Source organism: Glandiceps talaboti, chromosome 13 (assembly GCF_964340395.1).
Source record: "Glandiceps talaboti chromosome 13, keGlaTala1.1, whole genome shotgun sequence".
Classification (NCBI taxonomy): Eukaryota; Metazoa; Hemichordata; class Enteropneusta; family Spengelidae; genus Glandiceps; species Glandiceps talaboti.
In genome coordinates this window covers 2409116-2426302 of record NC_135561.1, presented here as the reverse complement: position 1 = coordinate 2426302, position 17187 = coordinate 2409116, and the positions used below count along the sequence as shown (strand labels likewise).

At 36.2% G+C, this 17187-nt stretch overlaps 1 protein-coding gene across 1 annotated transcript; it reads right to left on the bottom strand.

Annotated features, from left to right (window-relative positions):
- Positions 1–1271: 1271 nt before the first annotated feature.
- On the bottom strand, positions 1272–17083 carry LOC144445120 (integrator complex subunit 9-like). The gene is made up of 19 exons (XM_078134674.1): positions 17039–17083; positions 16366–16493; positions 15224–15287; positions 14480–14542; positions 13805–13888; positions 13482–13537; positions 11648–11855; positions 10684–10773; positions 10112–10268; positions 8721–8901; positions 7408–7511; positions 6967–7095; positions 6241–6365; positions 5738–5818; positions 5242–5328; positions 4532–4630; positions 3815–3952; positions 3080–3136; positions 1272–1421 (listed from the first exon to the last, which is right to left on the bottom strand). Exons 1-19 carry the CDS (start codon positions 17045–17047, stop codon positions 1302–1304), a joined length of 1980 nt encoding a protein of 659 aa, XP_077990800.1. The 5' UTR covers positions 17048–17083; the 3' UTR covers positions 1272–1301.
- Positions 17084–17187: the final 104 nt, after the last annotated feature.

The following is a 17187-nucleotide window of genomic DNA, read 5'->3' as shown; positions in this document are numbered from 1 at the left end:
CAGTGAGCGGTAGAGATAGAGACACGTGCTAATTCATCCTCTGTCTGTCGCAGTCTCAACCTCTGCGGTCTCTCTCCCTGTGCCACTATTATACAAATTATATAATGTGTGTTTCTGCCCCCCCCCCCTCTCTCTCTCTCTCTCTCTCTCTCTCTCTCTCTCTCTCTCTCTCTCTCTCTCTCTCTCTCTCTCTCTCTCTCTCTCTCTCTCTCTCTCTCTCTCTCTCTCTCTCTCTCTCTCTCTCTCTCTCTCTCTCTCCACTGACTCTGATTTATCCAACAGTTGTGGAAGTTTATAACTTGCAGTCAGTCATATCTTACAAGGTTTGAATAATCTCCTAAAGTGTACACCCGCTAGATTCTTACAAGGTCAAAAGATTGCCTAATTTGGTCACTAGGAGTGTTGTTTCTAAGCAACCTTCGGGCCAGAAGTTTGGTAGGGCAGTTTAATATTAAGACCTACTTTGAAAATTGCCATTGCAAAGAGTTCCACATCTTAAGTCAGTGATATTCTGTCAGTTTACCCAGTTATGTTTTTTTTTGTTATGAGATGCAACTTTCAAGAAGTAAGGTTGTTTTTTTTTTCATTAAGATACATATTAGTGCCTGCTCAGTGTACTGCCAGGTATGTGGAAATAAAAGAGAAAGGACACATTGTGAATTCAATCATTTTCATAACTTCTTTGGATATTGAACGAGATGAAAAGTGTTGCTTTCATTCACTTTCACACAGGACGGAGCTGGCATCGATCAGAACTTAGGCAGAAGTGGTGTACTGGCCTTGATGGGGAACTTCCCATAAATGCTTGTATTGTTACTCGTAATACAAATTACAGTGACAATAGAAAGTGAATGAAGTACCTTGCAAAGTGATACATCACTTCTGTCTATGTTCATATCAATGCCAACTCCATAATTATACGTAAAAGTGAATGAAAACAAAGCACTTTATCTTGTTTAACTTCCAAGTTTTTATTAAAAACATAGTGAAATCACAAAGTATCTTTTTTATGGCAAACTGGGCCAACAAGATCTGCATTTTACACCTCAATTCCAAGAGTCTAGCATGCACCCCCATGTGATGCTTCTTGTAAAAATGGCTCTACTAGTAAATGGGTGACTGGATCCATGGAATATGATATGTTGTAATTGCTCACACATTGCACTCATAGACAGACATATTATCACATCCATAACATATGATGACAATTGGTTAAGTTTGGTACAAAAATGGATTTATTTCTCACTGAATAAAAGTTGTTGTCATGACGTAAGTTATATAGATCTATAAAATAAAATAAATCAAAACTTGGGTAAGCAACTGATCAAAATATCTCTCAGTTTCTTGCGAAGATTTTCATTGCCCTCACAAAAGATATGTGTAGATCCATCCTCTATTTGAATAATGGTGTCCTCTGATTGCTGAAAACAAACAAAAATATAATTCTATTAAATGCAAAATTCAACATGGTCATTGGAGTGGCAAAAAGGTGTGCTCTCTAGGCCAATTTGATGTGTCACGAACACACAGTGCAGACCACCAGACTGACACCACTCCCTTAGGAGAATTGTTTTTGTTTCATAATCTTTTTTTCATAATTTTTTTGAATTTGTTATCCATTTCAAATTTTGTGAAAGAAAATGTGGTCACTTTCTTTTTTTTCATATTTCCCCAGTTACTAGTAGTCTCCCAAGGGCTGTAGATGATCTCACCACCGTTTCAATCACTCACCCAGGTGACTATTTTATACAAAGGAAAAAGAACACATTTGTCTTCCAAAATATTGATTCAAGTAAAGATTTAAAATCGCCTGCAGATTTGGGTCTAGTGACCCACTCATCAATATTTGGTGTTCCCCTTCCCCTTACTATGCAAAGACTCACAAAAAACCCATTTTTTATCATTTTGACTAACAATGACAATGCTTCTTTCTAATTAGAGGGCATGCTGGCAATTTGCAAACGTACACTGACTCAGTTCAGATTAGGATTATTTTTTAGATGCGACAAACTGATGGCTGACAGAGGTATAGAAGAACACATGTACAAACTGATGGCTGACAGAGGTATAGAAGAACACATACAAACTGATGGCTGACAGAGGTATAGAAGAACACATGTACAAACTGATGTCTGACAGAGGTATAGAAGAACACATGTACAAACTGATGGCTGACAGAGGTATAGAAGAACACATGTACAAACTGATGTCTGACAGAGGTATAGAAGAACATGTACAAACTGATGTCTGACAGAGGTATAGAAGAACACGTACAAACTGATGTCTGACAGAGGTATAGAAGAACACATGTACAAACTGATGTCTGACAGAGGTATAGAAGAACACATGTACAAACTGATGGCTGACAGAGGTACAGAAGACCACATGTACAAATTGATGTCTGACAGAGGTATAGAAGAACACATGTACAAACTGATGGCTGACAGAGGTATAGAAGAACACATGTACAAACTGATGGCTGACAGAGGTATAGAAGAACACATGTACAAACTGATGTCTGACAGAGGTATAGAAGAACACATGTACAAACTGATGGCTGACAGAGGTATAGAAGAACACATGTACAAACTGATGTCTGACAGAGGTATAGAAGAACACATGTACATACTGATGTCTGACAGAGGTATAGAAGAACACATGTACAAACTGATGTCTGACAGAGGTATAGAAGAACACATGTACAAACTGATGTCTGACAGAGGTATAGAAGAACACATGTACAAACTGATGTCTGACAGAGGTATAGAAGAACACATGTACAAACTGATGTCTGACAGAGGTATAGAAGAACACATGTACATAACAAAGGAATGATCCTATGTAATCCTTAAGGCTCCATTAATATCACATTAAAGTGAGAAAGTAAGAATCTGGAGATAGAAACACAGACTTAGAATCATTTCAAGGCCAACTTCCAAATTAGAATTAAAATGTAAGTGTAAAAAACAGCTGTCTGGTAGTGATACATCATATGTAATCTTCATGACATAGTTGATAAGAGAATATTTAATGTGATGACCAAGGATTGAGACATGGCCCTTTAAACTGTATTACTTACAAGATGTACTATGTGTCCACCTGGACTGTCTTCAACTTTCACATCTGTTATACCATTCTGAAATTGAAAAGAAATGAAACTAATATGATTACTTTTCTTTATAACTTTATTCAAAGTATAATGTATACATGTTTATATCACCACTTAGTATTTAGAAATGAAAGCTGAACACAAAACCTTCTTATGAGTCATATAATTACTGTTTTCATGCCTCTCTCTGTTGGTTTGTCTGTCTGTCTGTCTGTCTGTCTGTCTGTCTGTCTGTCTGGCAATCTGTCTGTCTCTGTATGTCTGTCTGTCTGTCTGTTTGGCAGTCTGTCTGTTTCTCTGGTAGTCTGTTTGTCTCTCTGTGAGTGTGTCGGCCTGCCTATCTGTCTGTCTGTCTGTGTCTTTGTTAGCAGGATATTTCAAGGTTATATATTAATGTTATATATTAAGGTTGAGGTGAATTCAGATCGAACGTTGTGGTAAGATTGTCTATGACATGAGGCAAAGTATCAAATGGTTAAATTTATTGGACAGCTGATTTTAGATTTGGGTTTTAGAGAATAGTTTAGTACTGCCATGGCATAACTAGCCCAGAGTCTTGGCTATCAGGCTTGAAAATATCGTTTGTCAGAATGACACTGTAAAACCACTATGTAAAGTCAGATAGCCTAGTCTTTCAGTCATCAGCCATCAAACTCCAACCCTCAAACTCCAATTTTCATAGTACGATATTGATGTCAAACTGACCTTGGCCAAGTTTTGTACAAACTCTTCAATGTCAAGATTTCCATAGACATAATGTTTTGGTTGCTTAACAACTGTTTCTTCCTCTCCTCTTTTCCGCTTCTTTCCTGGCACAGCAGATGAAAGGGTCTTTGGCAGTGGCTTTAAAAGAAGGAAAAAGTAACATAACATAACATAACGTAACGTAATGTAACATAACGTAACATAACATAACATAACATAACGTAACGTAACATAACATAACATAACATATATAGCATAGCATAGCACATCATAATATAACATAACACACCACAACACAAGACAAGACATGACAAGACAACACAATACAGCACAGCACAGCACAACACAACACAACACAACACAACACAACACAACACAACACAGCACAACACAACACAGCACATCACAACACAACACATAATTATATTGTTACGAGGCAAGTCTGGCCATACACCAATCTAGACGGCCATTTTTTTATTTTTGTATTTATTGGTAACTAAAATATTATGTCACAGTGTCATGTATGCCCAGATAGGTTTGGCACCAAAGACTGTGGTACTTTTCAATTTCATCAATACAAAATATATCATGAGAGTTCTACCAGCTGCCAACATGTTACTTTTAGTTTCAAGTGTCAAAGTTATATAGACTGTATCCCTTTAATTATTATCAATTCTATCATTAGCCTAGTTTTAATTTGTTTGTATATTAACTTACTTGTAGAATGTATTTGTTGTCTTTCACTGTTAATGCCCCTGTTATTGTAGACAAATATACACCAGATTTCACTTCTGTGGGAGTCAAAGTTGATGAAAGCTACAAGATAAAAAATAACATTACATAAAATTGCAGCACAGAACCTGTTATTGTAGACACAAATACACCAGATTTCACTTCTGTCAGTATGCCCTCTAATGATAGCCAAATTTTGTTGTTGTGAGTCAAATGATAAAAAAAAAACTGGCATGTCTTGTGCGTCACCACACAGTAAGAGATAAGGGAACACCAAATTTGGTGCATCACTAGAAATTGTGTGCGTCAGTAGCACATCAAGTTGGCTTAGAGGGCACATTATGACAATGTTGATGCAAGCTATGAGAAAAACAACATCATCATTACTAACATTTCACAACAAAACCTGATATTGAAGACAATACATAAAGTGCAACATTGGCTTGATGTTTACTTGTAAACAGCCATGAATCACTCACAATCACAATTTACTTGATTGTCACCATATTGTAGATTTATGAGCTATGGATATGGTTTGATCATTAGTCAATCATACATACATGCCATAGCAAGTATAAATGACATAATATAAAAAAAACTTATGAAACATATGATTCAAGATTCAGCTAGTTGGGGTGGGGGTGGGAATGGGGGTGAGGGTGGGGTTAACTGCTGTATATCACTGACTACATTACCTCTGGTGTGATGTCTATCTTTTCATATCTCCTTCTGACTGGTAAAGTCAATACTTCAGCCCTCTTGTATGTAGTAGGGGGTGGATCCTGTCAGAAAAAATTAGTCCAACAAATAATATTCAGTCACAAATCAGAAGTAACACTAGAATAGTGCATGGATAGAAAGTTACTTCACAACTTATCAAAATACACTGTAAATGTCCTGCTCAACAATCTTTACGTAGCTGGCAGTGTTCATGGTTCTCTGGTGACCACTAGATGGCAGTCTTCATAATTCACACCTTAAAACTAGATAGCAGAGTATATGATTCACAGCTGACAACTTGACAGTGTTAGGTGACAGTGTTTAACTGTAACACTAACTCACACAGTTTAACATCAAGAGAATTACTACAAGGCCAAATTAAAATGTATATACACATTTTTCTAGCTTCTAGTATCATGTTTAAGTACACAAAATATATATACAAACAGGGGCCAGCAAGACAAAACCTACCGCTTCCACCAAGAGATCATTTCTGTGTGGCAACAATGAAGGCGGTGATGTGTAGGATTCTGGTATTACAACATGTAATGGCTACGTGAGAAAAGAAATATTATCAAAATTAATGACATACTAAACAGACCATTATATGCAATTATCAGAATTTGTGATGACTACAATAGATTCAAGGTCAAAGTCACACTTTGTAAACATACAATCATACTTCAAAGGCAGTATCTGGGGATTATCAAAAAATTGATATTACAGAAACAGATAAAAATACAGATAACCCAACAAAATCAAATGCGGAAAATAATACTAAGGATAAAGTTGATCTCTAATCATCAGAAAAAATAAACAATCTAGTTGAGTGGTTTAAAGTATTGTTTTTTTAGTATTAAATATAATCTCTCCTGGAATGAAACTCTGTGGAAACACTATGTTAGAAAATAATCCTTGTTGTAGGGTCTATGGTTGAAATAATCAAACAGAGTGTTTGTTAGTTGTTCACATACCTTCATATCTTTGATCAGTTTGTTGGCTTGAGTAAAGTTCATAGTTGGATCAATAGGACAGTAGCAAGCCTTCATAGCTAGGGGTTGGTATGGTGCTAACACATCAAGATAGTTAAAAGATGGTTCTATCAAGAAATCAAAACAGATAATGTGCGTAACAAAAAACAAAATACAAGAGACAGACTTATAGTCAAGTTGTATTTGTTCCAATCTTGATCTGTTCTATTGGTTTATAACATAATCTATGATTCAGTCACTCAGACTGTCTGCTTGTCAATCTGTTTGCATTACTTAGCATCACATCACACTTGTCAGAATTATGTTTGTGTGCATGTGTGTGTGTGTGTGCGTGTGTGTGTGCATGTTTCTGTTTGTCTGTCTGTCTGTCTGTCTGTCTGTCTGTCTGTCTGTCTGTATGTATGTATGTATGTATGTATGTATGTATGTGTCTGTCTGTCTGTCTGTCTGTCTGTCTGTCTGTCTATCTGTCTGTCTGCCTGTGTCAATCTCTGTGTTAACATATATACATAAATGATCTCTGTAACATGTCAGTTGTGACTATTTTCTATTTTAATAATGCAGTAATCACTAATAATTTCACTAACCATACATCTCTAGCCCAAATATTTGGTCATGCATACATGAATAAATGCATGGTTTCTTGATAATATTATAGACAGAATCTGAGTGAAAAGTAATAGTACAGTAAACTATATGAAGTGTTACCTGTAAATATGACAGTATTAACACTGGACTTTCCCCATAGTTCCATGAAATGTACTGCATCACCAAATCTTAACGATGGATGTCCAGTAAATACAACACAGGGTGTCTTGAACTGATTACTAAATTCTCCTGTAAATATGTAAATAGACACAATTAAATTAAATATCAATAATTATAAATACGCTAAAACTTTTTGTCATCCACAAATTAAAAGTTATGGTCTATCAAGCACTTGCTGGAGCACTCCTAGATCCTGAAACTATCCTGACTTAGGACACCTACATGTATGGGAGGTCTCCTGAAATCCTGTTTTTTTTCATTCTGAAATTCCAAATACTGTATGCTTTATTTTCTCTGCCAAAAAACACATTTCTTTACATCTCGTTTGGCAACTTGTGTGTGTAAAAAAACAAATCTAAAACATCTTGTGTTTGTACATACCATGGATAGATGGAAAATGTTTAAGACGTCCATTCTTGACAAGTTCACTGTGTGGGAAGGGTGGTTCTGGGAGATACACTTTAGATTGTTTAGAGACACATAACCTGTAATGGAAAACGACAAATTACTAACACAGCATCCAGGGTATTAAGTGTATGTTATTTGCCAAACACTGTTCCATATCTTGCTATTTTTCTGGTAATAATGATGAGCTGGAGGCTACACAGTATTGAATCACCTGTGGGTAAACTTATCTGTGTTGCAGTACACATAGTATGTGCAATATATACAATCAAATTGATTTTTGGGTCCGCACCCAAAAATCAGCACCCCAATGAATCCTGATTTCAACTTATTATTATACTATTCATAGATAAAATAGATCTCTAATTGACATGTACAATGTCTAATCATTTGTATTTTAATAATTTTCAGTGAATAGAATATAAAACCCAGTTATAGTTCGTGCAGGTTAAGATCAGTTTCTTTACAATTCTGTAGAATTTCTTCAAATATACTCAGCTGCCTTATAATACAATAGGATACTTCAGACACAAACGGGAAATTGAGAATATAGCGCCCTCGCTCAAATTGGGGGTATCATCACCTCATAGGACCGTTTCTTAAGAGCTTTGCCCCTTGGAATTCTGTAGAAATTTAAATCAGGGAAGTTTTCATATTGTTCAGACATCAAGGAAAGCAGCAGTGCTCTATGATTAACTGAGTATCCTATACCATGTATACCCCCAAGGTACACACAGACAGGAAGTAGAGCGCCACCATGGCAAATTTTGGAAAGGCCTATAGGCAGCTACTCCAGTTTAAATGTTATATAAAAATTGTATAAGGCTGTACTAACTGCAACTACATTGTACACCGATTTTTAAAAATGTTTTGCTAGGTTATAATAACTTACTCATACTATCCTACATTGCACACCATGAACAATTTTGTATCACCTGTGGATGAACATAATTTTTGTAGCTGTATGTACATGTACAATAAATCAAATCAAATTGATTTTGGGGTCAGCACCCAAAATCAGTGCCCTCAACTTGCCACTACACCACCTATGCCTAACATTGACCAATAATTAACAGACATAATGTCTTTTGTAAGTATTAAACTGATCAATTTTTTTAATGAATATATCTTTGATTGTTTGATAAAAAGAAATGTCCCAGTTGCAGCTAGAGCAAGTTTAAAGTACAAGGCTTGCTTTTTTTTTATCTCAGCATTAATATTTGTAACATATGACTTTAATTTGATTTAATTTAATTTGCAAAATGAAATGTTTTGTAGTGTCTTCTTACCATTCTGCAAAGATCTGTGAATATGCTAATGAGCTATCAGCGACAGGAGAGACAAAGTACATGGGTATCTGTGTTAGACCAGCACTATCCATAAAGGCTGACAGACATTCAAACAGATCATAGATAACACCAGATGGACAGCATGGTACAAGGACATTGCCACCATTCTTGATAGTAACAGCTGAAGATAAGACAGGAATACTGGTTTATTTACTATAAATATTGATTAACATTTAACATAGAACATAGAACATTCCTTAAAGTGGGACAAGCTGAGTTCATAAGCTTTTTACTCCAGTGAAAATACTTAAAACCTTGACTAAACTATTCTAGTATCATGTTAATGTTTTATCTTTATTTGTAAAGACCTTAAATAACATAAATTGTCATATATCATATTCCCCCACAGTCTTCAAATGCTTCACCATTGTTATCCATGACACAGACCTAAAGTGACACAATGACTCCAAATACTTTCTAAACTCCCTAGGGAGCACACAATCTCTGCTGCCTCTACATGTTAAAGTGAAATGATTTAGTAATTTACATAGCAACCCTCTATCCTATCAGGTCCCCATTTATACAAATGGGTTTATTACAATGGTTCAAATCTTCGTGAATAGTTTCATCAGGTTGGACTATATCTTGAGAAAAATAGTTATATTTCACAACCAAGGTAATTTTTCATACCAGAGAACATTGACGTTTCGACTACCATTGGCAGCCATCTTCAGAACTGTTTGCCTCGTAGTGGTATCGGCGAAAGTAGACCAGTCCACACGGTACTCAGGTTGTAAGCCCCCTCATCCCTGTTCATGGTGGATCCCCTCTTGTTTATGCAAATCGCCTCTCTAATCCATCTTTGGTATCTGTCCCTTTCTTTGTCCATGATCTTTGCCCCCTCCCAGTCTATTACATGATTGGTTCTACGGATGTGGTCAGTGATGGCACTTTTATTCATTTCTGTGACGGATGCTCTCCTGGTAGATCTTGTGAAGCTCCTTTGTTGGTACACTTCGACTTCACTAGAGTGTTCTTTCAATCTATAGCTGAACTATCTACCAGTTTCCCCAATGTAAGATTGATCACAGTTCCTACATGGAATTTCATAAACCACCCCGCATTGCTTCTCCTTCTCGATCTTGTCTTTAGGGTGTACGAGATTAGAGAGGCGATTTGCATAAAGAAGAGGGGATCCACAATGAACAGGGATGAGGGGGCTTACAACCTGAGTACCGTATGGACTGGTCTACTTTCGCCGATACCACTACGAGGCAAACAGTTCTGAAGATGGCTACCGATGGTAGTCGAAACGTCAACGTTCTCTGGTATGAAAAATTACCTTGGTTGTGAAAGGTTCAAATCTTGCCAGTTATCTTGCCTGAACTTACCTAAATTACTACAGAATTCACCTAGCATACTGTCTGGATTGAAAGTTGGTGTCTGATTTAATCCTGTTATCACCATGACATCACTATTCTTCATTGGGGTCGTATCCATTGGCAACGGGTGAGTAGTCAGTAGAGATGATCCTGAGATGTAGGTCACCTATGAAAGGTCACAATCACATTCAATTTAAGTCATTCATCATTTTCTTAGCATTGATGTTGTACATATTAGACAATAATTATTATAAATTCATTCAATTGTAAGTTTGATTTTAGCTTTGGATCCACTCTTCAAAAGTATAAAGTTAACACAAATGGTGATTAATGTTTCTACTTTCATTTGTTTGTGCTTCTGTAAGATTTTTATGTAACCAGGGTTCTAAAAGATTTATAAAATCACTGATGAACAAGTGAACACACACACACACACACACACACACACACACACACACACACACACACACACACACACACACACACACACACACACACACACACACACACACACACACACACACACACACACACACACACACACACACACACACACACACACACACACACACACACACTACCTTTTCAAAGTCAGACTGTATAACCCAGTTACAGCTACCAATGCAGTATCCAGAACTCAATGGCACCATAGTCAGTGCTCCATATAAATTCTAAAAGAGATAAATAAAGACTATTTAAAATGACATACAGGATCTAGGATATACCAGCCAGGTTTGCTACAGTCAGTTTTGTTAATTTCACATTACTACATATTATCATATACCAAGTATCACTTCCAAAGTAATTCAATGGACAGCATATGTATCGAACCTGGCAATAATTTCATGTATCACACCCTGGCACACTTTGCCCAAATATTGGAAGTGGCACATTTGCCAATATCTGTTTGCTCAGTGATTTGGCCTTAATTTTTTCTCAATATATTTATGTTTTCGCACACAAAATAATGTTTCACAATCAATTTATGTGATTACATGATTTAACTGATGTTTCTGTGCCACTACATGGGCTATATAATAACACCTTTAAAAACCTGGATAGGGGTTTTGTGGACCTTGGTATTACAGGTTATAGGCCATCCTAACATCGGACCCTTCCACCATACAACATTGGTCTGCAGAACCCATATCCTGGCAGTACAGATTATTACTGCCAGGCTTAACAAAAATCAAAGTTATATTTGGCCCCTTTTAAGGATGCAGGCCACCTAAAAGTAGTCATGTAAAGAATATATAGCAATATTATTTAGATTTTTTATTTGTTAGTCGGTAAAACATTAGACTAGTAAAAATTTTGTCGCGGCAAATGGCATTCTGTTTCAGGTTAAATGGCTTCTATTGTACAAGACTACATACATGTATGACAGAAACCAAGAACATCTCAGATTTTCAGAGAAGTTATTCTTCTGAGTGATGCAACCTATCTTCCTTCATTTTTGTACCATTGGTAATTATGCAAAATTGAAGTACAGCAAATTCCACAAGTTTATCAGGAATTCAATTATTAACCATATCATCAACTCACCAATTTTTCAGCATACCCAGCTAATCTAACTTTGCCTAGTGCAGCATTCACATCATGTTTACTGTAACATTTCCTCCATGATGTTACATGCATAGCTTCTCGTAATGGTGACGGTAAATTCTTCAACACATCAGGTTGTTTCCATTTTGTGGCTGGATGCAACTTGGGAACCCTCTCTGTGTATTCTACTAACTCTTCCATTAGTTGCCTAGGAAACAATAACAAGTTTTATTTTATTTATTTTTTTTAAATTTATCTGTTATCTATTTAAACTAATGTATCTTCTAAACGGATTTCATGCATTGAAATAAAAATATACTCACATCATTATATCAATATTCTTTATTTTTCACAACTTTAACTGTGGTTTTTAACTGAAGTCATTTACAAACATAAATACACAGACACACGCACACACACCAGGGCTCGAAATTCGTTTTTTTTCTTGGTAGCCCAGGTGGGCTACCATCATTTAAATTTGGTAGCCCGAGAGCAGTGACTGGTAGCCCATATGCATACATTCCTACATTAATGGTGTTTGTGTATATATGTAATTATATGCTGCATTGAATTCGATGATTGATTGAATAACTTGAGAGGTCACGTTAACGCGTTATGTGTGTGTATTTCACGCCATATTTGACATTGGGGATGCCATTTTTTGCCATGTAGTCGCAGTTCGTACTAGTATCTATTAGCTAAATCTCTTGGTGCAGTGAGACCTGTAAAATTTGAATAAAACTCAACGTATGGAAATCGTATAAACAGTTTCATAAGCCCCATGGCTATTTCCTGACGTGGAGACTACATCTTGGGTAGTTTAGAAACTGTGTGCTGTTATCATTATCTATCCACGTGATTGGTTACTTATTAACAGACGGGTTAGACAGGTTTTGTATCAATACATGACGGCCATTACGGCAAAGCCCCTTCCATTCATGGGCGAAGAGATAATCAAACAGAGTCTAAGACCACATCGGCAAACAGTCCATGCTGAAAACTTCACTCAGATAAATTCAAACCATCACGTCACCATTTCATTCAACTTTCTTTTGAGCTTTGCTACTACTACTAGATCAAATGCATTACGTGAATTTTACCATTCACCACTGCATGCTCTCTGTGGTTGCGTGAGCGTGGTTTACACACGGAATGTTTTAGGCATCGTTCAAGAATAAACGAATCTGTAGGACAGGTGTATACCAAGTTAACAGTTCTCATCAGCAGCATAAGATTTTATCAAACACCATTACAACTGTGTCCCTGTCAAGTTGAAAGTTAAAGCTGTCATTCACGTGATGGAATTTAGTTATTGCAGTGCTGTACCGAAAGTGTACTGCACTCCGACTCTGAGAAGAGCCGAAAGGGCCTATTTCGTGTACATTTTATATACATGTAGTGTGGATGCAAATTTGGAAAAGACGCACTGATTTTGACGCTAATTTTGGCGAGAACACGTCACACAGGACTGCGACCTCGGAGGCCCCGGCCCGGGAAGGCGTCGGAGTCAGGCTGTCACAGTTTCATTCAAAACTTAGTAGCCCAACTGGGCTACCACTCACATTATTTGGTAGCCCAGAGACAAACATTGGTAGTCTGTGGACGCGGGACTACCGTGAATTTCGAGCCCTGCACACACAGACACACACACACATACACATACACACACACACACACACACACACACACACACACACTTTTCACCTAGCCTATAACACTAAACCTAACTTCAGTCATCACATCTCTTAACCCACCACTTTCTCCCTGTATAGCTAATTCATTTAGCGATGGTTTCTCTGTATGTGAGTTTATCAATTCTTTGTTGTCAACCTACCTTCCAGTCTGTAGTGTTGGTTCTGTGGCATAAATTGTCCCACTGAAACCAGTGTACTACAATATAAAATAAAAAAAGTCAAACGGTTTGTGAAATGTATACCGGTATAGTTATATGTAGGGCATGATATCGGCCAATATGCTACAACATATGAAATATAACTATATAAATTATCATAATACAAATATCAAGTTGTGATTTATTTCTGACCATAGATATATTCCATCAAAACCAACAACTCAAACTGTATCTGAACAGACTGGTAGTCTACCTGCTTGTAGCTGTGAATCAACATTTAGTACATACATGTATGTTCACTTTACCTCTGTAATAAATGGTAATGCTAACATGGTATGGTAATTAGACAGAAGAATAACATCCACAGTAGATAGGTCTAATACACCTGTCTGAAGACAAAATAAAAGAGTTATGTTGTTATATTTATTTGTATGAATGTATATGTATTGAAACAGTTCATCACTTTCTATATCTAGCGCCCTCAAACGTCAAACTATTAATTTCCATAATTACTTTGTTTTTAAGCATGTCATTTTCACTAACACTAAAATATGTTGTGTAAATGTTGAACATAACCAGTTTTTACACATAGTTACAAGAACTTGACTATAACATAAAGGTAATATCATAGATGATATACATACATGTAGCAGTTATTTAAAGGCCAAGGTTTCAATTCCCAGGTTATAGCATTAGTGATATCTTGTTAATGAAGCCATGAGGAGAACATAGAATTATTCTTTTCTTCTGGGCCAACTTTTTCTGTACTTCTGTCACATAACTGTGGGAGTTTTTTTGCACCTCAATTTTCATCATAACATGAGCAAAGCCTTTAACTTTAACAGTGACAAGGATGTGATGCATCAAATAATATTTTGCATAATTAATTAAGAATTTATCTGACAACTCTGACAATATCAGTATGTCACATATAAATAACTTCAATCTTGATATCATTTCACTGTTTATTGTTAACTTACCTCTGGAATACAGAATTCTAGACTGCTATCAACAAACACATGACCACCACAATCTTTCAATTCCTATTTAAGGGAAAAATCATTTTTAAGAACAAGTTTTCCTTATAATGAATAACTTCCATTCTCTTCCCCTTTTATTTGCTAAGCTCTTATTTTCCTTTCCATATGTTGAACTTTCTGTATGTCTGTAAGTGTTGACTCTCTCTCTCTCTCTCTCTCTCTCTCTCTCTCTCTCTCTCTCTCTCTCTCTCTCTCTCTCTCTCTCTCTCTCTCTCTCTCTCTCTCTCTCTCTCTCTCTCTCTCTCTCTCTCTCTCTCTCTCTCTCTCTCTCTCTCTCTCTCTCTCTCTCTCTCTCTCTCTCTCTCTCTCTCTCTCTCTCTCTCTCTCTCTCTCTCTCTCTCTCTCTCTTCCCGCTCTCTCTCTGTCTGTCTGTCTGTCTCTGTCTGTCTGTCTCTGTCTGTCTGTCTCTGTCTGTCTGTCTCTGTCTGTCTGTCTCTGTCTGTCTGTCTGTGTCTCTCTGTCTCTGTCTGTCTGTCTGTCTGTCTGTCTGTCTCTCTTCCATGCTGTCTGTTTTATTTCTCCATCCTTCTACTACATATCTCCCTCTTTCTTTCCCTATTTCTCTGTTATGTGCAATCCTCTCACTAAAAGAATCATTTTGCTTCTTAATTTACTGAAATCTTTTTTAAAAATGTATAATTCATAAATATTTCAGTGGTACTTTGGATTTTTGTACTGACTTACTTTACCAACAATTGCCTCTTTATCTTCCTGAGATTTCCATATAGGTAATTTACTAAGTCTTTCACTATAAACAACAAATAATAATAAATATTAGTGTGCATTATCAATCTATGAATTCTGTGTTAAAATCTGGGACAACAATTGTACACAAGGCCAGTATTTGGTTCCTGGTTGGTACATACATTTGACTAAACTCATGGTAAAATCACTAATAGCACATTTGTCTATTGCTTTTAAACTAAACTGGGTGAATGAATTAGATGCAAAGTTCTTCATGTCTGCCAATACATGTAATATTAATATATTTCTTCATTAATTTGGGACTTCCATCAAGAGAATACTCCTAACTCTAGTCCCTCCTAACAAGTAAGTTGAAATGTGTATGTAGCCTGTAGGTAATATTTATATACAGTATGGCAAGCACACAGAATACCTTGAAATCCTGGAAGTGTTCTGATTGTCTCTGCTATATCAAACACTAGAGGGCAGAATCTAAGCATATCATATCAACTCCAATGCTAGTAAGCTTAATTAAATAGGGATATGACAAATCATGAACCAGGCGCTGTTCATGCAGATAAGTAAGCCCCCAACTTTTAGCATAAACAGTGTATAAGTCAAGTCATGATCTGACAAATGTACCATATGTGTACAGTGTACATTGTATATAATATCCATATGTGATATATGGATATTATATACACTGTACCCCCCATAAACACCAACTTATCATTGGGCAGAATTCTATGATTGATTCACAAAGTCACCCACACAGACAGTAACACCATGTCTTTGTTAATCAATCTTAGTGTGAATGAATGAATGAATGAATGAATGAATGAATGAATGAATGAATGAATGGATGGCTTTGTTTGAATTTGATATTTTGGTATAAAAGAAAGAAAGCATTGCACTTTTTACAGTCAAAACACTTAGATTCTAGACGAATGTTGAAAATAATCTGTCTTCTTGGCTGTCAGTAATTGTGGTAAGTGTCAGATTTATTGATTTACAAAATCTTAAAAGTAAAACATATTATTTACATTATTTTGATCACTGAAACTACAAAACTAAAGATATCAAAATGAAATAAAAGTCATTAGTTTTTGAAAGATGGAAAGATATAAATATTTTTTTCTAACCTGTGAACCACTGGTAAAGGTAGATAGTGCATCAATGATGACATATCTAATGCACAGTCCAGCATAACTGTACAGTTCTTGAATGTCAACACCAGACATGGTGCATTGGGATGAGCTGATAATGAGTACTGCAATATAACACATGTAATATTTTGTTAGTTGGGATAAAGTTACCTGTTTGGAATATAGAGTGAACCAATTAGCTTTTATCTGAATCACTCTGACGTCATCAGTATAATGATGTCGCCACTATTAATATCTTCAAGTCATTCTACAATATTTTATTACTTCTGTAGTACTAAGAATAACACAGTCACTCGCTATCATGATTTACCCTGTCAATATCCACATTGGTTTGGGTTTTAGCATTCAACTTCCGACATATACTAGCATGTATATAGAAATTGATATTCACCTTCCTAGCCTGTCTACAGGCATCAGTGTAACCTGACTTTACCTATAGTGAATATTGTTCATCAAATGCAAAAATAGAACATTAACAGACAACACTGTGGTATAATAATGAAAAGTAATGGTCCATGCATGCCTAGCCTGACATCGTCTGGTTCCACTGTCGCCATAATTCATGGCCTTGAGAAATGTGCACAAGTATGACTCATAAACGAAGATCTACTGTAGGCAAAAATGTTGACTATATGCAAAGCATACTTACTAATTTCATCTTTCAATACATCGCGTGCATCAAAATGTGTTTTTCTTGTTTATTGACCTTTAGCCTTTGTACAGTTGTTTGTAAAATATTCCCTCAAAAGTATGCGGAAGTAAAATACCACGCATGTGCGTTATTATCAACCAATCAGA

Excerpts from the sequence above, each read along its gene's own strand:
- LOC144445120 (XM_078134674.1), bottom strand. Across the intron at positions 11,856-13,481 it reads CCAACACTACAGACTGGAAG|GCAACTAATGGAAGAGTTAG; the intron begins GTAGGTTGACAA and ends ATTGTTTCCTAG. Across the intron at positions 5,819-6,240 it reads AACTGATCAAAGATATGAAG|CCATTACATGTTGTAATACC; the intron begins GTATGTGAACAA and ends TTTCTCACGTAG.